The sequence below is a fragment of the Macrobrachium nipponense genome, chromosome 26 (genome assembly GCF_015104395.2).
Source record: "Macrobrachium nipponense isolate FS-2020 chromosome 26, ASM1510439v2, whole genome shotgun sequence".
NCBI lineage: Eukaryota > Metazoa > Arthropoda > Malacostraca > Decapoda > Palaemonidae > Macrobrachium > Macrobrachium nipponense.
Window position 1 is genome coordinate 10334975 of NC_087215.1, and position 22203 is coordinate 10357177.

At 42.9% G+C, this 22203-nt stretch overlaps 1 protein-coding gene across 1 annotated transcript in view; it reads left to right on the forward strand.

Annotated features, from left to right (window-relative positions):
• Positions 1 to 4563: 4563 nt before the first annotated feature.
• LOC135199941 (basic proline-rich protein-like) overlaps positions 4564 to 22203 on the forward strand; it is a 128178-nt gene continuing 110538 nt past the window's right edge. The window contains exons 1-3 of the mRNA XM_064228061.1: positions 4564 to 4568; positions 5290 to 5430; positions 5888 to 8453. Coding sequence (XP_064084131.1) covers positions 4564 to 4568; positions 5290 to 5430; positions 5888 to 8453 — 2712 coding nt within the window. The remainder of the gene's footprint in view (positions 4569 to 5289; positions 5431 to 5887; positions 8454 to 22203) is intronic.

The window sequence follows — 22203 nt, forward strand, 5'->3', positions numbered from 1 at the left end:
TTTCCTCATATGATCCTGTACTTCTAGGAAGCGAAATACAGCAGCTGTATGATAAGAGCAGGACCCACGTCCTGGATGAGACTAAGGATGCTGTGTTTGTCAGCCGTTGCACAGCAACCAAACTGAAGATAGTTCAAATGTTTCCTATGAAATTTATAGAGTGATAGGATAGTAGAAAGTATCAGGATTTATATTCATTCACAAACATACCTACATACATACATACATACATCCCAGGTAAATAAACAAAATCGATATGGACTTTAAATTGACCTGTTCACATAATCGATTCTGGTGGTGTGACATTGGGCCGGAATGTGTTTGAATGTACGAATGCAGACGAGCCAGTGCACACATATATACATACCTATATACTTCCATGATAATCAGTAATTTCATTTTTTTTCTAAATATGTCGAATGATAGACTAACTGGTTACCGTATACGTGTAAGCACTTAATCACAGTACTGACGCCCAGGTGAATAAGTACTGTTTTTTTTTTTATTATTATTATTATTGGCATATCCTGAATGAAATTTACTCAAACTAAAAAATGGACAAGATAATCCTTCTTGAAGGATTGGCAAGATTTTTCTTATGAAGTTACACACGATAAAATTTTTTCTTCTCTATATTTCTTGTGCTTATTATTATATAATGATGTTTTCGTCTCTGTATGTATGCCTTCTCCACTTATATATCATTTCTCCCATTACTGAACCGACATGAAATTACTCTGTGAATTAAGTTCTACATAATTGACCCTTCTTTCCCCATATGTACTTTTTTTCTTTTATCCAGTTATCACTGAAATTGTCTGCATTCAAATAAAATTACCGAAGGTCTTACGACTCCTGTTTCAATATGAACCCACTTCGTTTATACATTCACCTTTTTCCCTGTAATGGTAATCGCTTCATAGCAAAGAAAGATAAAGGAAAGGAAACGCTCTTCGAGAAGTTCTGCCGCACGGAGGTTTTCGCTTGTGTGTTGGAGGCGCCTGTTCTTATGATGGTTCTAGAATCGGCAGGAGTGTTGTGGAACGCAAAAGGCGTCGACGTGACGTGAGAAATGCCGCGATTTCTGATGCAATACCTCGTCTAGATTCTTCTAAGAAATTCCAGTAATCTCGGGAGTCTGTGACGCTCGCCGTAGGCCCCGCCCCAAGAATGCCGTATAAATACGACGGACGAAGTAGGAGGAAGCAGATGATAATGTTAATCACAGAGTAAGAGATCATTAGTAAGAGTAACAGATCAGATCAGTGAGAGCTCAGCAGCAGAGATCAGAGATCATCTGAGAGAGATAAGAGAAGAAGGAATCCAGCTCAGCACTATTGGCAGGGATCGCCTCCCTCTCAAAGGCTCCAAGAAACCGCGAATACTGCTATATTTATTTGTGCTGTTGTGCAGGGGGGAGGGGGGGGGGGAGGGGGGGGGCGGGGGCGGCGGTGAGAAGACGCCCGTTTGGATAGATTGCTTGCTAGTATTTGTAAGTATTAGCCTTTACGGGCTGCTGAAAAACAAGAGCCCGTGCCAGCATAAGGCTGGCTTAATCTTTCTGCTGCTATGTATTAGTGTCAGTTTATCATGGCAGACCCGTGGTATTCTCTCTCTCTCTCTCTCTCTCTCTCTTTCTCTCTCTCTTTCAGAACTATCCAAAGTATCTATTTTTAATCAATTCTCTCCTCTAAAACAGATACAGCAATATATATTACAACATAAAAAATTATCATTAGTCTAATGCTACTAAGTCAAGATCTTAACGCCTTTCAAATATGTGCTCGAAAATTTGGACAAAATTGAAAGTTTGTATTTTAGTGGGCTTCCTACAACATAATATTCTAGTATAAGAATACAGTGTAATAAATCTATTTATTACATCATACATTTATTACGAAAACATTTATTAAGGAAACAATCGGCGACCAAGACTTGTCTTTCTTCACGCTTCCTACGTCTAACTAGTCCCAGATACGCAATATTTCAAAAGTTCTTTAAAAATTCTAAATGATGAAAGGTGAAAAAAGTTCCCATAAAAAATTCCCATATCGCCTCTTAACTTGATAAGGTTAACGATGTTAAAAGTTCCTAATTAATTTACTTAAGGCCCTATCTGTCTCTCGCCTCCAACAACCCCTCCCATAGCAACCGCCCCCCCTCCCCACCCTCTCTCTCTCTCTCTCTCTCTCTCTCTCTCTCTCTCTCTCTCTCTATCTAAATCCTCAATCTTCAAGGCCCAACGAAGGATAGGAAAATCTTTTGCGTTTTCATAAAAATATCCAGTATGCTACGGTTAACTCAAGGACGTATTTATTGTCCTGGTTGTTAGTCGACTGTGGCTGCTTACAGATTAGCTTGGGGTGGAGAGAGGGAAAGAGACACAAATAAAGAAATAAAAGTGAATCTACTATAGGACAATTCAGACGCCTCACAAGATTTTCTTGGGTGTATAGTAACCTGCGAACATATTTTCAAATACAACTAGATTATCCGGACAAGATCGACCTCACGCCGTCAGGGTAACACCAGTCATTAATTCTCTCTCTCTCTCTCTCTCTCTCTCTCTCTCTCTCTCTCTCTCTCTGTGTGTGCATTTTCCCCCTTGCCATTGTCCCCAAGTTGATTCTCTCCGAAAATCACATTTTATTTCCTACTTTTATTCACAGCTTATCGACGTTAGTCTTTGTAACTGAAAGAAGATACAAATAATAATAATAATAATAATAATAATAATAATAATAATAATAATAATAATAATAATAATAAAACTGGGATGATAGTGATCAAAGCCACAATAGTAGCTGTATTAGTAATAATATTTTTATATTTTGTGTATTCCGAGTATCAGGTCATTGATAGTCTACTCGTTTTGCTCTTCAATGATTCTTAAAATCATAATTATAAGGAAGTGAATGATAATAATAAAAGTACAAAACTTACTTCAGAAGACTTTACTCCTTTCACTTAAGGCAGCAAAAATGATCATTTTTATAACAATTACAATATGTCAATTCCTTTCGTCCCTGAGCCATTATTTTGTTTTCAAAGAAGTTTTTTATTGGTTTTGCATGGAAAAGTATCGTTTCTTTTTATGGCAGCAAAAAGCTAAGAATCTTATGTAATTAATTCACCGTCAGCAGCACTACTTTTTCCCCCATCGAATGAAATAAGAAAAATGATGGCCATAAATGTCTTCCGTTTCAAGACGATGATATTTCTGCCCTTATGAATTGTACGCTGCATTAAGCCAGCTATTTTTATTAACTTCACTTCGAGACTTCGGAATTTTCGACTTCCGTCATTACTGCTCTCTTTTCGTAGCTTCTTCGTTGTTATCGCTGCTGATAGACTTCAGTTAATTGCTATAGTAGATTCACATCAACCGTGTATCTAATGTCTAGGCCAGTCCCTTACGACGCACCTGATTGGCTGTTAATAAGCCAATCACAGGGCTGAAAATTCAGTCTCTCTCAAGAGTTCACAGAGGCATGATGTTTGTTCCACCTCTACTGAGGGATACTTTTGAAAGACGTATCCCTCATGAGAGGTGGAAAATAGATCCTACCCATGTGAACTTTCGAGAGAGACTTGAGAGTTTCTAGCCCTGTCATTGGCTTATGAATAGCCAGTCAAGAGCGTCGTAAGGGACTGGCCTAAACATTGGATGCACGTTGATGTGAATCTACTATAGTATTTTGCTTGTTTCATTTTTATCTTCATGATTAGCATTTGGTTGAGATTATTAACTGATATTTTGAGTGTTTTTTATATAAATATCTGGTCTACCCATTGTATACAGAATGTACTGTATTCCTTATAAGTATACAAACGAGTCTTCAGGATATCCCATTTTTTCAGCGGCGAATGTATTTTGAGTAACTTTCTTAGCATAATAATGCCAATTGACATTATTTTTGTATTCTTCAATTATTTAACTGCTGCTTTTTTAAATATATTATTTTATTGTACCTCATTTCATATTCTTGGTATGCTAACATCTGTGGGTATTGACGCAGAGTAATTATTGCATTCGTAAATTTATCGTTTACTTTAAGCATTTTCCCTCATTAAGTTTGCGCACTGAGAGCCTCTAGAGCCTCCACATTGCAACGTTGAAAAAGGATCAAGGAATGAGAAAAAATATGAGAATGATGAGAAACACGTTTATTGATACTAACCTCAACCTCAACTCGCGCCCCCCCCCCACCCCCCACACCCCCCCACCCCCCCACCCCCCCCACACCCCCCCCCCCACACGCGCACACTGCACTGTTTTTATTCGGGCGGTTAAAAATCAACTCGCACCCCCCACCCCCTCCTGTTGCCATACCTACCTTCCTTTGCAAACCATATTTGTCTCTCTCTCTCTCTATGTTCCCTTCTCATTTCCCTCCTCCTGTCTTTTCCACTCCTTCCCAGTCTTCCTTCCTCCTATTTCATTCCTGATCTTCGAAACTCTTTCACGAAAATCTCCGAAATTGAGAGGACCCTATGAAATGGCAGACGGAGCTCTGAGGAGGAGGAGGAGGAGGATCTGTCTGGACTTTTAAAATGAGGACTATGTGGTATTTTTTCTCTTATTATTTTTAGAGTACTGAATATACTCAAAATAAGGTCTCTTCTCTCTTGCCATTATTTCCATTTGTATTTTCTCTACCCTTTTTTATATGGTAGTCATTGCAATTACTTCTCGGGGGTTTTGTATTAATTCCATAATTAGAATAGTCATTATTCTTCCTTACCTATCTGGGCCTAATACATATGATGTTAATTACCATCCTGTGTATATAAGTCGTATGATTGGCACGTGATTTCTAAATCGTAGGAGGTTGTGTTCCCATCACAATTCATTCAGTTAGGATTGAACTCGTGCCTGTTGCATCCACATCACCTTCATGCATTTCAGTACTACACGTCGTAGGTTTCTCGTTGGACGAGTGGTTTTCGTGCTCGGCTACCAATCCGTTAGTCCGAAGTTCGATTCTCGGTTCGGCCAACGCAGAATCAGAGGAATTTATTTCTGGTGATTGAAATTCATATCTCGATGTAATATGGTTCGGATCCCACAATAAGCTGTAGGTCCCGTTGCTAGGTGACCAACTAGTTCCTAGCCACGTGAAAATATCCAATCCTTCGGGATCAGCCCTTGGAGAGCTGTTCATCAGCTCAGTGATCTGGTTGAACTAAGATATACTTAAGTACACGTCGTGAAGGAACTCATCCGAAGTTGCCATATGAATCTTTCATATCGCATAGATATTTATCCCTTGACATTTTTCTCTCAAGTTTTGCCTTCTTCCTCTCGAGCAAAGTCAAGTTCCTCGTCGGACTTGTGGGTAACGTGCTCACAGCAATACCAGGCACTTTACAGCGACCCTTCATTGGAGATGAAGGGACCGTAACGGTCCCTCATGAAGGCGAAATAGGGTCAGTGGACGGGCGGCTTACAGCTTAATATTGGTTCACGTTAATCTCTTCGGGATTCTTGCGACGTTACGGTACATAACGGGGCAAAATGGCATCGTGCAGAGGTTTCTGGGGCGCGGACGGTATAGGAGCCCTCGGTTAAATAGCCTTTATGGGCAGTTGAAAGATTTCTTTCGGTTCTGAAGCTTTGGTGATGAATCAGAGGAAGTTAGGGAGTCGGGATCTTGTTCTCTCTTAGAGACGAAACGTCTAATGGAGATGGTGAAAGCTCGAACTTTAGTCTTATAAACTGATGAACATTCTCTTACTTATAGCTTTTAAAATCTATAACATACGAATTCTAATCTTTGTAATAAAAGTGTTGCTTTTCATCTTTTTGTACGATTGAAGTGGTTTTTTAGTCCTCCATTACACTTTATTTTATTATGTGATATTTAGTTTGGTTATATCATAATAGTCTGCCCGCCCGTCCCCGGGACGTCTGGCGGGCCTCTGCCCGCCCATCCCTGGGATGCCTGGCGGGCTCTGCCCGCCCTTCCCCGGGGACACCTGGCGGGCCTCTGCCCGCCCGTCCCCGGGACGCCTGGCGGGCCTCTGCCCGCACGTCCCCGGGACGCACCTGGCGCCCTGGAAGCCTCTGCCCGCCCTTACCCGGGACCCGCCCCGGGACCTCTGGGCAGGCATCTGGCCGCCCGCCCTCCCCGGGACGCCGTGGGCGGGCCTCTGGGCTAACGCCCGCCCGTCCCCCGGGAGCTGGCGGGGCTCCGCCCGCCGTCCCCGGGACGCCTGGCGGGGCTCCGCCCACCGCCGTCCCCGGGACGCCTGGCGGGGCTCCGCCCCACGCCCGTCCCCGGGGACGCGGTGGCGGGGCTCCACCCACCGCCCGTCCCCGGGACGCTGCAGGGCATCCGCCCGCCCGTCCCCGGGACGCCTGGAGGGCCGCTGTCCCGCCCATTCCCCGGGAACGCCTGGCGGGCCGCTGCCCCGCCCGTCCCCGGGACTGGGCCTGGCGGGCCGCTGCCCCGCTCCCGTCCCGGGACGCCTGGCGGGCCGCTGCCGCCGCCCGGTCCCCGGGACGCCCTGCGGGCCGCTGCCCGCCCGTCCCACCTACCCAGGGCCCCCCCCACCCCTGGCGGGCCGCTGCCCGCCGGTCCCAGGACCGCCTTGGCGAGCCGCTGCCCTCCCGTCCCTGGGACGCCTGGCCGGGCCCGCTGCCCGACCGGTCCCCCGGGAACGCCTTGGCCGGGAGCTGCCCGGCAACGTCCCCCGGGACGCCTGGGCTGGGCGGAGGCCCGCCGGTTCCCGGGGGCTCCGCCCGCCGGTCCCCCGGGACGCCTGGCGGGCGGAGGCCCGCCGGTCCCACCCGGGAAACGCCTGGTCCGGGCGGAGGCCCGCCGTCCCCCGGGAACGCCATGCGGGCAGGGGAGGCCCGCCGGTCCCCGGGACTGGGCCTGGAGGGAGGGCCCCGGAGCCCCCGGGTCCCGGGACGCCTGGCGGTGCCCGGAGGCCCCGGGCCGGTCCCCGGGACCCGCCATGGGGCCCGGGCCCCGGCCGGCCCCGGCCCGTCCCGGGAGGCCCGGCCGGGCCCCGGGGGAGGCGGCCCCCGTCCCCGGGACGCCTGGCGGGCAAGGGAGGGCGGTCCCCTGGGTCCCCCGGGACTCTGGGCGCCTCTGCCCCGCCCCATCTGGTATGCCTGGCGGGCCTCTGCCCGCCCTTCCCCGGGACACCTGGCGGGCCTCTGCCCGCCCGTCCCCGGGACGCCTGGCGGGCCTCTGCCCGCCCGTCCCCGGGACGCCTGGCAGGCATCTTGCCCGCCCCCTTCCCCCGGGTGGGGACGCCTGGCGGGGCCTCTGCCCGCCCATCCCCGGATGCCTGGGGCGGGGCTCCCGCCCGGCCCGTCCCCGGGACGCCTGGCGGGGCTCCGCCCACCCGCCCGTCCCCGGGGACGCCCTGGCGGGCCGCTGCCCGCCCGGTCCCCGGGACTCCTGGCGGGCCCGCTGGCCCCCCGTTCCCCGGGCGCCTGGCGGGATGCCCGCCCGTCCCCGGGACGCCATGGCGGGCCGCTGCCCGCACGTCCCCGGACGCCTGGCGGGCCGCTGGCGCCCCGTCCCCGGGCCGGCCGGCGGGCCGCTGCCCCGCCCGGTCCCCGGGACGCCTGGGGCGGAGGCCCGCCGGTCCCGGGACGGAAGCGGCGGGGCGGGCCGGAGGCCTTCCCCGGGCGCCTGGGCGGGGGCGGAGGCCCGCCGGGTCCCCCGGGACGCCGGCGGGGCGGAGGCCCGCCCGTCCCGGGGACGCACTGGCGGGCGGAGGCCCCACCCGCCGTCCCCGGACCCCCAAAAAAAAAAAAAGCCTGGCGGGCGGAGGCCCGCCGGTCCCCACCGGGACGCCTGGCGGGCGGAGGGCCCGCGGTCCCCGGGACGTGGCGGGCGGAGGCCCGCCCGTCCCCGGGACGCCTGGCGGGCGGAGGCCCACCCGCCCCCGGTCCCGACCCCTGGGGGCGGAGGCCCGCCGTCCCCGGGACGCCCAAGGCGGGCGGAGGCCGCCCGTCCCCGGGACGCCTGGCGGGCGGAGGCCCGCCCTGTCCCGGGACGCCTGGCGGCGAGGGCCGCCGTCCCGGGACGCCTTGCGGGCGGAGGCCCCCCCGCCCGTCCCCGGGACGCCGGCGGAGGGCGGGAACCGCGTCCCCGGGACGCTGGCGGGCGGAGGCCCGCCGTCCCCGGGACGACTGCGGCGGGCGGACCGGCCGCCGGTCCCCAGGGACTGGCGGGCCGGCCCGGCCCGGCGGGAGCCCAGCACGGTCCCCCGGGACGGCCTGGCGGGCGGGAGGCCCGCCGGTCCCCGGGACGCCTGGTCGGAGCGGAGGCCCGACCGGTCCCCACCTCGGGGCGCCTGGCGGGCGGGAGCCACGACCGGTCCCCGGGACGACCCCCGGGGCCCCGGCGTGGTGGCGGGCGGAAGCCCGCCCGTCCCGGGACGCTGGCGGGCGGAGGCCCGCCGGTCCCCGGGACGCCTGGCGGGCGGAGGCCCGCCCGTCCCCGGGACGCCTGGCGGGCGGAGGCCCGCCCGTCCCTGGGACGCCTGGCGGGCGGAGGCCCGCCCGTCCCGGGACGCCTGGCGGGCCTTTGCCCGCCCGTCCCCGGGACGCCTGGCGGGCCTCGCCCGCCGTCCCTTAAGAGAGTAACACCTCTGTTTAACCTTAGAACCAGAATATGCCACTGAATCTTTCAATCTCCAGGGGCTTCTCTGAATCCTCTGCTTCTTATCCTTGCACTCCACAAATCTTCTCTGAATTCTCTGCTTCTTCTTCTGACGCTCCCTGAATCTTCTCTGAATCCTCTGCTTCTCCTGGCACTCCACCAATCTTCTCTCAATCCTCTGCTTCTCCTGGCACTCCACCAATCTTCTCTCAATCGTTTGCTTCTCCTGACACTCCACCAATCTTCTCTCAATCCGCTGCTTTTCCTGGCACTCCACCAATCTTCTCTGTATCTTCTGCTTCGAATCCTGGCACTCCACCAATCCTTACATTTACCTTTCCCTTTCAGGAATCAATAAAACTCTTACAAAACATTTTATACTTATTTCCCTCTAACTTTCATATCCTTCAACGATTAACAAAGCAAACTTATTACATATAAACATCAAATCTTCCATATAAAATCAAGTATTGCAGTTCACTCCTAAAATCCATTGCAAACTAAAATCAATTCTAACACATGGATTTATGAAAGAAGTCCTTTAAATTCGAGTTAAACTCGAATTATTATGTAAATAACAAAATTTGCTGCAAAAAAATAATGTGTAAATGAAAATCGCAGTTTGTAAATAAACTTTATTGATTAAAAAAAAAAAAAAAACTTTCCATACAACAAACATTCTCCTCAAATTTTTGACATCTGAGCCCTCTTCGCAAGGCCAGCTTAGACTTGGTCGCGCCATTCCTTGAACATGGACAGCTGCTCCTTCATTTTCCAGGCATCTGTAATTTCCCTGGTGGTTCTTGAGCTGGCAAACCGATTTCTCCTTCGCTCCTCGCAGCTGTCGAACCTCATCTTCCAACTGGTCGTTCCGTTCGCCCTGGACACCGGTGTTCCTATCCAGCGACTTGAAGCCATGATTCCCTTCCTCTAGAAGGCACCTCAGCTCGTTTCTCTTCAGTTTCGCAACCTGAACTTCACAATGTAGTACACACGTTTCCTTCGTGAGATCTTCCACTTCCTTCTGCAGGAGCTGGAACCTGACCTCGGCGTCTTTCCTGTCGGATTAGCGCTTTTCGTTCGTGTCTTTTCGTTCCTGGACGAGCCTCGCCATCCGCGCCGCTTCTTCGGTCTATATCTGCACGTCCTTCTCTTTCTTCACTTGATCGTTCTCCTTCAGAAACAACGTCTCACCTTCGAATAAGTGGGCCCTTTCTTGACAGGCTGTTGTTGCAACACCCCCTGAGTTATCTGGATCACACGAGTGCTTTTCTTCCGCCCGCCTTCTGAATGTCTTCATTGTAGTCAAGCCTCTGTTGCAGCTGAAAAATGATCCTGTCCAAGTTCACTGCTGCTCTCTCTGGTACTGTGTGGTGCTCGCAAGGCCGAAATTCTCTCGTTCAATTCCATTTCCTTGGCCGCCTGTTCACCTCCATCATCAGTAATGAGGAGGAACCTCACCAGTGAATAGGCAGCCTATAAACAACATGACTATCCTTGCGTTAGACTTCTCTTCGTATTTCAGACAACATCTAGACAATAACGTCACACAACAGCTGCTGCCAAGGCAGGCCAAGTAAGGCCACATTTTCTTCAAACTGGAGTACCCAATTCATATACTCTCCTCTATATCCCTCTCTTTTTCCTTGATTTTCAATATTTCACAGGAGATATTTCGATTTATCAAAATATAGCAAAAAAACATCTGAAAGATTCCAATCATGCCTTGTTTCTAGGTGTTATAAATTCTGCAGTTCCTTTCTCTCTCTCTCTCTCTCTCTCTCTCTCTCTCGCTCTCTCTCTCTCTCTTTTTTTTTTTTTGTTTTTTTTTTTTTTTTTTTTTAACGGGATCTTTTGCAGTACGCATCTTTTTTGTTTGGTCTCTTATCGTCTTATCTATTAAAATATATTTAGGGATTTTCCTTTATTTACCTTTGTTTTTTTGTCTACAAGAAAAACAATACTAACTACAGGCGGGCAATTGGAACTGAGCAAAAAATGACCATTTTTCTATGCTACGTTTTATTGTTATTGGATTTAACCAAATAACTAAAAGATATCATTCTAAATGAATTAGCCGAGACATCAAGAGAAATATATATATATATATAATAATCAACTACTCAACCATAATGATTTTCAAAAAAACTATAGGTAAGTTTAAGATTTTAAATTTATATCATATGCATAAAAAGAAAAGGTTAAAACGAAATTTAATTATACTAAATTTTGTCCTATATAAAAGTGAAAATCAGGTATAAAGGAGTACAATTTTATTTGAGCATAACTTGATTCGTAAATTGAAATCCAATATAGAAATAAAGCAGAAAATCCTAACAGCCCCATTTCTATAGGCAACGCATTTGGTGTGAACGTATCCTTATAACACAAATGTAAATAATACTGTTTAATACGGACGATAATGACAGCAATTAAATACTATTTAAAAACAATTACAGAGTCAATAATGTCGTCAAATAATAAAAAAACAAAAAAACAATGAAAACGACATGACATGTAAGGTTAAGAAAATGTATTGTAGAAGCGTGCTTGATAAAGAAAAAAAAATATCTGCGTAAAACACGTTCCAGGGAAATCAAATACATAACCCACACTTCTGTTACATCATATAAACTGTAGATTCCATACCTGATCGTCTGTGTGAGGTCACAGATGCAGATGGAGGTTGGACATCCTACTCATTGTATATTATCATACAAATAATAATGATAAAATATTGACACTAGCTCACGTGTTTTTAGTTATGTTCCTTTTACTTGATAACCAGTTAATGCTAATGTTTGGAAGATCATGCATATTTCAATAGGTTTAAAGTGAAAAGTAATATTTATAGTATCTCAAAATTCAAAATTAAACAAAAAAAAAGTGATATTGGTTCAAATTTATCTGCCAGATTGTCGGAAAAATGTGATGGTTTTTTAGTTTAACATTTAGTCAAACTGAAATAAGCCTTAAATTTTGAACATAGAAGGCTTTGTAAATATCACTACTTTTATTTTGTTATTTTGAAATAAAGGGAATTACAAAACGCGCTTCATTCCAAGAAAGAAGGAAAACAGATTAAGGTAATAAAGTTGAGACAGAATAAGAGCACAGCAGTTAAGAAACTAAGGCTAGATTATTAAAAGGGGGTCCAAAAGGTAGAAGAAATAAGCCGTGATAGAAATTAGTGGAGCTAAAAGCTGCAGCCTACGAATGGCCATATACTAGGCAACTTAACTCTCCAATGCAAAGGTAGAAGCTAGTGGCTCCTAACCCTCCCTAAGACAGGAAATGGTCAGGGAACGGCAAGGACTATGGCAGTTGACTTTACAGGAGAGAAAAGTTACATTCCTACAAAAACATATTAACTCCTTTACACGTTAGAATTGGCTATAACTACATCGGCACTAGAAAACTATTTTGCTTCTTGAAACACAGGAATTGAGTTAAGTTATTTTCTATTACAATGCATCTTGAAAACAGGATGAAATATCCTTACTAAAGAAATATAGTAAAATGGATAATGACTCGTATTTTGCAACTGACCTGGTGCTAGGAAGAAAATAAGAACACGAGGCTTCTTCACACCATAATCTAGAAAAGAACTTAATAAGTTATCTCTCTCTCTTTCTCTCTACTCATCTTTGTCTTGTTATATTCTGTGGTTCTGTCTTTCTCTTTTTCACCAAATATGAACCTGTTATATGGTGAAATATCCTAATATTTCATGTTGTTTTAATTACTAAAATTTAGTAAATAAAGAAAATTATATAAAGCCCAAATTTTTTTGTGTTATTGCCCACATCGCCCGCTTTCTCTATGGAGGTTGGCCCAATCATGAATTGTATAAGATATAGACATTGATCTGTGTGTATGGTTGCATACCTCAATAAAGTAAGTGAACTGAAAATGTTGCTAATTTGCTGATATAGATGTTTCTATATATATATATATATATATATATATATATATATATATATATATATATATATATATATATATATATATATATATATATATATATAGAGGTGGCTTGCTGCTTACAGAACACCACCGTTAACACTTGGTGAAAGTTTTGTATCGATCTCGTGGACAGTAATGTCAGTATATAAGATTTAATAATCTATAGGAAATGCCATTTCATAAATACTGAGTTCCTAAGCACTTTTAGTCTCATATTTATTTCGCAGATTTCCTTAAATGCACATTTTACACTCAAACCAGTATCGTCAACAACACAATGTTTACGACCACTCTCTTAATTAACGTTAATAGATTAAGGATACTTTACTCTATGCTCAAGAAAACTATCTGCTGCCCACTCCTCCTTCCTTGTCCTGACGGCGCAACATCTATTGGATGCTCCGTTAGTTACTTGCTCAACTGCTCCGGGGTTTCATAGTCGCGGATTCGTGTTCACTCTGGATCAGCGGAGGGAACGAACTATTGTGCGTGGACAGTACAGTTGGACACAGGTTTACCTGGTACACCGTCTTGAGAGACTTCCCTCACCCCCTCCCCCTCCCCCTCCCTTCTCTCTCTCCTCTCTGATGTTTAACTTAGTTTTAGTATATTTTGCACGATTCTTTTTGTATCTATCTATCTATCTATCTAATCTAATAATAATAATTTAAAATGTTGTATATATATATATATAACGATTCACGCTGTTGTTACCTGCCAGCAAGGCTGGCATTACGGTACGGTACGGTTGATATTTTTAGCCTATGTGTACGGTACGGAATTACGCAACGACAATTTTACCCCGTAGTCGGTACGGTTACCAGTTCAGGTACGGAAAAAATGTGCAAATTCCGTACCGTACTATCCCTTTACCTTAGGCAATGGATATTATTTACTTTTGGTATACGTTGAAAACAAGGGAACAATATTAATTAATTATTAATAATAATAACCAGTAATTATAGCATCATTTTTTTTAACTATTATTATTAGCATCAGCAGCAGCAGCAGTAGTAGTAGCTATTACTATTTTTGTCTTAAGATCAATTTTTTTTTTTCTTTCTTTAGTGACTATTGACTTGGGTTATGAGTAAATGATTATAATTATTGGAGTAAGAGATATCTGCATGTATGTGGAGTAGTAGAACGATAGACACTGTGATTGATGTAAATCTACTGTTATACTTGTGTTTAGTTACCTCCTTCGCAAGCTTCATTTGGACTCAGGGCATCAGCCATATGCTTGCATTACGAAGGTGAAGAAGAGATGGCCGTCTAGGAACATAGCTGTCGCTGGTAGCAGAAATCCCTTTGTCACGCAACTTTTTAACTTTTTTTTTTTTTTTTTTTTTTTTTTTTTTTTTTAGCAGAGAGAGCCGCCAATTGCCCACAGATTGGTTTGAATAGGTAACTGGTTATAGTTACTCTATGTGTTACAAATAAAAATTGAGCATTTTTACCGGACATCCAATAGAGTTAAAGCCTTGATTATACCGAAAAATTACAGCAAAAATCTCGTACTGATACCAGTCTTCATTACAGTTGTTATGACCAAAAACGTGACTGCACTGTTGTGAAACCACAGTAAGAGAGCTTTACCAATTACAAATAAACCTTACCTTTTATTCAGGCTTGGTGTAATTGTCATTTATCTGATATGCTTTTAATTACACGTTTTGAAGTTAACTGTAATTCCATTTGTTTTTTATTTATAATTAATGGTAATTGTTATTGTAATTGCAACTGAAAACTTTATTTGAGATTGTTATCCTAGAGCCGCCCCCCTCTTACTTTTCGAGAAACTCATCTTGACCAAATGCAATGGAGAGATGTTTTTGAGTCGCTTCCCCAATTCATTTATTATATTAATAAGGGAGAATCTTGACAAGCCAGCTACCAATTCTAAAATTTTTTTTATTCCATTTATTTCCTTTTTTGTGCAAAACGTTTTGTGTAAATTTTTTTTCCAGTATTTGAGTTTTGTATTTCAGTATAATTTTCTTATAATCAGCATAATAATTTTCACCACAATAAACATACTAAAAATTTACTTAGGCAAATCATAGGATGCTAACGATAATTTCTACAGGTCTAAAATATTTTAGATATGTTTGTTTTGTATTTGTACTAAAGGTATCATAAGTTACAAATTACAATTGTTGCAGAAATTGACTGTAAAAGGAAACCAAACTCAAGTATAAAGTCTTTGCAACTATCTGCATTTCTTAAAATTAAATAGGTGTGCGAAATGTAATTGAGTAATACGTTTTATAGATGTATTTGTAGCTGTGATTACAATTATGTACTAAAGGTATCATAAGTTACAAATTACAATTGTTGCAGAAATTGACTGTAAAAGGAAACCAAACTCAAGTATAAAGTCTTTGCAACTATCTGCATTTCTTAAAATTAAATAGGTGTGCGAAATGTAATTGAGTAATACGTTTTATAGATGTATTTGTAGCTGTGATTACAATTTTGAAATATTAAAATTGTATTGTATTTGATATTGTTCCCCATCTTGTAATTGAAGTTGTAACTGTAATTCGATAACAAGTCAGGTAATTATGATTCTAATTATTGTAATAGACATAAAGCAAACGTAATTAATCTCCTAACCTGCTTAATGCTTATATACAAGATATGCGTCAGTAGCTACTTCATACGAAATGGATGAGCATAAAAATAAGGGGAACAAAAAAGATGATTTTTTTTTTTTATGTATACATGGGGAGAAACTGATTAGAAATTCAGTGATTTTTCCACTGCACTTCGGCTTCTCTCGGGGGCACCTTGTGGAATTGTTGCAATATTTAATAAATCGACTTTATCTTTCTCGGGATCTATGGGATTCATGTCTGCACCCTTATTTGGCCAGTCAAACCAATTCAAATCCTCTACGATCTAGAAACCATTCCTGGGACTATTCTGGAAGTATGGATGGGGCAGCCGTCATGAATGAAAATGACAGGACTATGGTGGAAAGGGATAATTCCGCTGGTGAAGTGAAGGGAGTAAGAAATCCTGAAGAATTTAACGTATTTTTCCACTGGGGAACCCTTCAGTCTTGGTGATATTACATATACCATGTAAGGAAATCCAGGCCCACACATTTACGGTTACAAGCCACTCCTGGCAACTTCGTAAATGTTTCCTCGGTGGTATATGAAGGAAAACAATCTGAATTTTTTACAATTTACGCGTTGCTTTCCGTAACTGGGAAAATAATGATATATCGTTTGGGGAAATGTGATGCTAAGTAACAACCACTGCATTAAAGATAATGTTTATTCATCTATGATGATTATACTTATTACAAGTTTGCCTCCTCCAACCTCTTATACACTAAAACAGCCCGAAAGCAGATTAATGGAATTCACGTTAAGAGAGGAACACCACCACCTTTAGTGTTTCAAACAGACAATTAACAATTTATCATTATGAAGACATACAGAATTTTAAACGTTATCAATGACAGTAATGACCTGAGATGTTGCAATGCCAGTAACAGCCAATCAATCACTCAGTCCCAGTAATCGTGTGATTTAATATATCACTTTGTTCAGTGATAACGATATCACTGCTACAGCACCCCTATTACACGCTAACAAGTTTGTCACCCAATCATGGCTAGACTGAGGTGTTGATATAAAATTTTGATAGGTTATCTGTCCTCTGCTAGTAGTATTCGTTATAGTCTACAAATGAACAGCAACATATGGTTCTCCTGGCGCAGATCGTCGCTCTACGAGAAAGTGGGCTTCCAATACGTGCTGTTGCACAGCGTCTTGACGTCTCCCCTACAGCAGTAAATAAATGTAAAAGGAGGCATGCTTAGACTGGGAAATTGACCGACTTTGGATAGCATTTATTTATTTCATTTATTTATTAATTTTTTAAACAATAAACCTTACAAACCCGTAAAATCATGAAACCTAAATTATAGTTGCCTTGGTCCTGTTGAACTCTAATAGTGATTCTTTCTCTTTACTTCCCAGAATACCAAATAGCGTTTCCATAAGTAAACAGGCTATAATTAATCTTGATTATCTAGGTATCTGCATGTTAATTACGCATTTCAGTTCGAAGACCTCCACCACGAATGACCACCCGTTAGGATAACGACGACATTCGACGAGCAGCAGAAGACCCTTTTACCAATACTATTGCTATTCGTGAACGTCTGGTATTAAATGTTTCGGCTATGACGGTGCGAAGACGTCTGCATGAGACAGGAATACCTCATAGAATTCCTCCCAAGAAGGAATTTGTCGCCGAACGGCATCGTGCTGATAGTCTTGCCTTTGTTCAACAGTTTGTGGGGGAGGATATGGAATTTTGGTCTCGAGTCGTATGCAGTGACGAAAGGTCTTTTACTAGCAGATGTCACGGCAGAATACATAACTGAAGACCGAGTAATATAAGGTGAGTTTCTATAATCATTAATAACAGTCAGACTATAATAATTATAAGCAAGGGTAATATTATAATCAAAAGATGATAATTTTGTCAATAACCATGCATTTTCCGCTAATTGAATTATATTGCCACGAGAAGCGTGAAAATAAAAAAACTTCATTGAAAACCCCCCATTAGTTCTACTATGGCCAGCTTTCAGGTAGTATTAAGCAAATGCATTATTAATGTTATGAATAATCACGTAGGCAAACTTATAATATAGAGTACAGCCTGTTCACTGAATTAAAGAATATCATATCATAACGGACCGTTGCAGATCACTTAATGCTATTATAAGTATTAATCCTTGCAGATGAATAAACATTAACTTAATGCAAGGGTTGTTGCTTAGCATTTTATTTCCAAAAACGATATGACATTATTTTCCTTATTACGAAAAGCAAAGCGTAAATTGTTAAAAATTAGATTTTTTCCCTTCAGATACTACTGAAGAAATATTTACGAGGTGACCAGGAATGGGCATGTCACAGTAAACGTATGGGGCTGAATCTTCTTACATTTATGGATATCACCAGGATTGAGTGGAGGTTCACTGGTGAAAAATGCATTGAAATTCTTCAGGATTTCTAACTTCTTTCACTTCAACAGCGGAATTATTCTTCCCCACTTGCTTCTGTCATTTTCATTCACGACCACTGCCCCATCCATACGGCCAGAATAGTCAGGAATGGTTTCAAGGTCGAGAGGATCTGCAATTGCTTGACTGACCAAGTAAGGATACAGACATGAACCTCACTGAGAATTTTAGGCTAATTTGGTAAAATGTTGGGAGCCTGAGAGGGAGAGGAGACCAAATCAACTTATGGACCACTGGGAACACAATGGAAGCTCTTCCACAACCGACCACACATCGTCAGAAACCACGAATCTTCTATGCCTAACAGATTGCAAGAGGTGATCTAGAAGGAAGGTGGCTGGACTTCTCACTAATATTAAAAATAAATGTAAAAATTGTGTGTGTATATTTGGATAACCCAATGGCTTCCGCTGAACTTCCATGTCGTATGATGTAAAAAAAAATTACCTATGCATATCGTTTAGCTCCAGGTCATGATTATTATAATTTATATATTAGAAAGGTGAATTTGATATTTGAAAGGAGTTCAAAATTTTTTCTTTAAAAATTATCTAAAAAGAGAACCCTAGGACAACATCATCAAACTACATTTCTCCAAATAGCTCTTTCCACAATGGACAGGTAAATGACTGAAGGGGCTGTTTAACAATAGAGACGTCTGTCTCTTATCCTCACACGAATGATAAGAGCGAAAGGAATTTCTGTCCGTATGACATTAAAACATGTATCACAATTAATATATTAGAAAATATAAGCCATGTAGATATGTTTATCCATATCATAATAATTATTTTGTAATGAACAGCGTGTAGGGAATAACCTCGAAGTATATTCAAGAGGGAATACAAAACCCAACCATGAATACATGAAACCTCTGAATATCAACAATTGTTGTTTATCATTGGCAAACGAATTAAGTTTACCATATGGAATGGTTAAAAAGTTTGCACCAAGTTTGGGAGTCCTTCTTCACTTTCCATTACACATTGTGGAATTTTCTCTGTCCCTAGTAGTTTCATTTTGATTTCTCAGTAACGTCTAGTCTCTCTCTCTCTCTCTTGTATTCAGAAAATCTACAGTATTATAATAATATTAGGATAAACACTAAAAACACGCAGGCATTAAAGATAAACAAGAAAATATTTCAAGTGGAGCTTTTCATTACCCATACAACTCTATCCACGAGCATATCTAGTACTTCGTCCACTCATCGGGGTCGCAACAGGCCCACCTTACCCCCTAGCCCCCCAACCATTTCAGTTGTAGCAAAGCCAGGCTGAGGACATCGGTACAGCAAAAGCAAGAAGCTTGTCAGTTTGAATTACATTTTAGAATTCAAAACCTGTAAGACGGCTTAACAACAAGAAACTCTATCCCCGACTTCACTACCCCCCCCGCCCCCCGAAAAAATATGTATGCATATATTAATTTAGTCAAGATTAGAGGGTGTTGATGACATATCAAAAAACTGGTATTTATAGATGACATGTCACTTTAAATTAGCTAATATGAGAGAGAGAGAGAGAGAGAGAGAGAGAGAGAGAGAGAGAGAGAGAGAGAGAGAGGAGCTAAGGTGTCTGACATTTTCAAAACGTTCACCGAGTGTTTGGGTATGTTCAATGAAGTGTTACTGCCCTTCTCTTTATAGCTTCCTATTGTAGGATTTGTAGGAAACGCACTGCAACCTATACTATACTTGGCTTACGTGATAAGTTAAAATATCCTGTTATGATGTTCGTGATTCTCTCCAATACCAATATAACTCTAAAATTTTGATCAATTTTGAAGTATTGCGTAATGAATATCACCGATATATAATAACAGACATGGTGTAAAGATATGCCCTAGACGAACAAAAGTTAAATGGAATCTTAATAAACAAACATATTAAAAGTGAGACAGTAATCTTAGTTACAGCGATATAACCTGCTCAGAATTCTTTCCTTTTTCTTCTACTTCGTGTGTGTGTGTGTGTGTGTGTGTGTGTCTTTCTCCAACCTTACCTAATGACTCCTCCCACTGAAAGAATTCCAGAGCTTATTGGTGGAACTCTTGCTAAGAGAGGAAGAGTCCTCCCCCCCGTCCCCCTCAGTAAAACACTGTTACCACCAATTAATTTTTCGAAGTTGCTCAAGAAGGTGTACCAGGGAGACCTGTGTTCAACTGTACATACTTACGCACAAAAGGTCCTGGAGTAGCAAGGTAATTAGGGAACCACACTTGGAAACTTATATGTTTACAGTGATTAACAAACTTGTTTCCCTATTTATGTAACATTCGCTTACATTTCTCTGAATTTATCCATTCATGAAAATGTCCACACAAAGTAACACATGACTAATGAAGCCATAGTTATAAACAATATGAGTTTCTCTCGGTGACGACTCAATCTATTTGCGCACATGTGGCAGGAAGTGTTTAATTAAGGACGGATAATTAATGATATGTCAATTAACTTGAGCTGGCAGATGCCACCAGCTCCCTCCTGCCTTGATGGGAGGATGGATGGATTCGAATCATTATTCCTTCTTGCTCTTCTATCCCACCATTCGACATAATAATCTTCTAATCCAGGATTCAGCTTCGTCATTCGGTAGGAGGGGCATTCTAATGCACTATATTAATAACCTCACGGTCAAGAAACCCAAAGAGAGGAAAAATAAAGAAGGTTAGGCGTCAGGAAACACAGAGGCAGGAGGAGAATTCCTAAACGTGAGAGCAGAGAAAATGAAAAAAATAAACAGAAGAATGCAGAAACAACAGTGCAATACCTCCCATTTTCAAGGTAATGCCTCTAGATTTTAAAGAAATGCTTCAATTTCAATGTAATACTTCAAAATTTCTGTGCAATACCTCATAACATGAAATACCAAACACCTGATATTAATGAAATAACTCAGTTTCAGGGAACCACCTCATAATTTCAATGAATGACGTCACAACTGAAATGAAACATCAACGCAAAACTCCAATGAAATTCCCACAATTTCAACGAAAGGCCTCATCATTTCCAAAGTATTTCTTCGACTTTCTGCCACAGACCAGAGAGGCATTATTGTTTTATTATCTTTCATTAACCGCCTTATTAGTTCAATCATTTCCAGGTGGGCGTCGGGGACTGAAACTGTATCGAGATGCCAATTCGTGGTTGATGATCAACTTGTGAGAGAACGCCAGCTGGGCTGACTTCCACTGGGTGATGGGAGAGACCAGCTAATTGGAATGTGGTCCGGGATAAGATTCTACTTAGCTATGTCTGTCTAAATAACACTGGGGAATAGGAAAGGATCTATCTATCTATATATCTATCCACCTATCTATCAAGCTACGTCATTCATTTGTTCCAGAGCCTGAGGTAAAACTGAGCAAATGCTTTAAGCGGTTCCCAAATAGGGGTAAATTACTCCACCGGGGGTAACTTCGCATTTGATGGGGGTGGTGACAGTTTTCATTTTGACAGTGCTGTAATATATATATATATATATATATATATAGATATATATATATATATATCTATATAATATATATATAGGCATATATATAGTATATACTATACACTTATGTATTTATTATTAAGATAGATCAAAATTAAATCTAAGCGAACGTCCAGTATCTCTCGCCGGCTATCAGTTGTCACCTCAGAGGAGGGTGGAGATTGGGAGAGTAGGGAGGGTGGGGGGGGGGGGGGGGGGGGAGGCTGCCGCATGTAACGGTTTTTTTCCATATCCGGTCCGAGGTCAGAGGAAGACAGACGCATTAATATACAAAGAATCCAATGCTATTTTTAACCAATATATATTTTTTTCCACTTATTTTCAACTGAAGGTGTGATTATTTACATAAAATTATTTGATTTATTTCCAGCAGAAGTATTTATTGATTTATTTGTCATTTTTCACCCTGATGAACATTTTTTCAATTATATATTCTCTCCATTTATTTTCAACCTTATTATAATTATGTATGCATATTTTTTTACTTGATATATTTGTTTCAATAATTGAATATAAAGGAAGGTTCAACCAACTAAAAGAGTTTGTTTTACATTAATCATGTACAAAATAATAGATATGGTGTCGGGGTAACGAGCTTGCGGCTAGCCAGGATTTTGGAAAAAGTGGGGTAATGAACAAAAGTAACTGGGAACCGCGGTAATTAGACAAACAAAGTTTACTACACGAGTTTCATAAACAATCTGATCTCTCATTAAAAGTGGCCTATCCAAGACAGAGGAAGTGCAGATAAGAATGAAAAAGAGGAGTGGAAGGTGCTAAAGTATAAGTTTGAGGATTCATACGCGCGTCTGTTGATGATAGACTGAGAGCAATTAGAAGGCGAAGAATGCTGAGGGGAAGGACATGACAGGATTTTCAGTGAGAGTCAAACAGGCGTGATACGGACTGATGGAGGGACGAACAGTGGAGGTTGAGACTTGAGACGAGGCTGAGGTCAAGTGTATGTATATCGGATGTTTACGACGACGCAGATGTCTGAGAAGAGCAAACTGAGAAGCAGGGCGTCGCATATCCAGGCTTAGAGAAAAAAGTAATGACA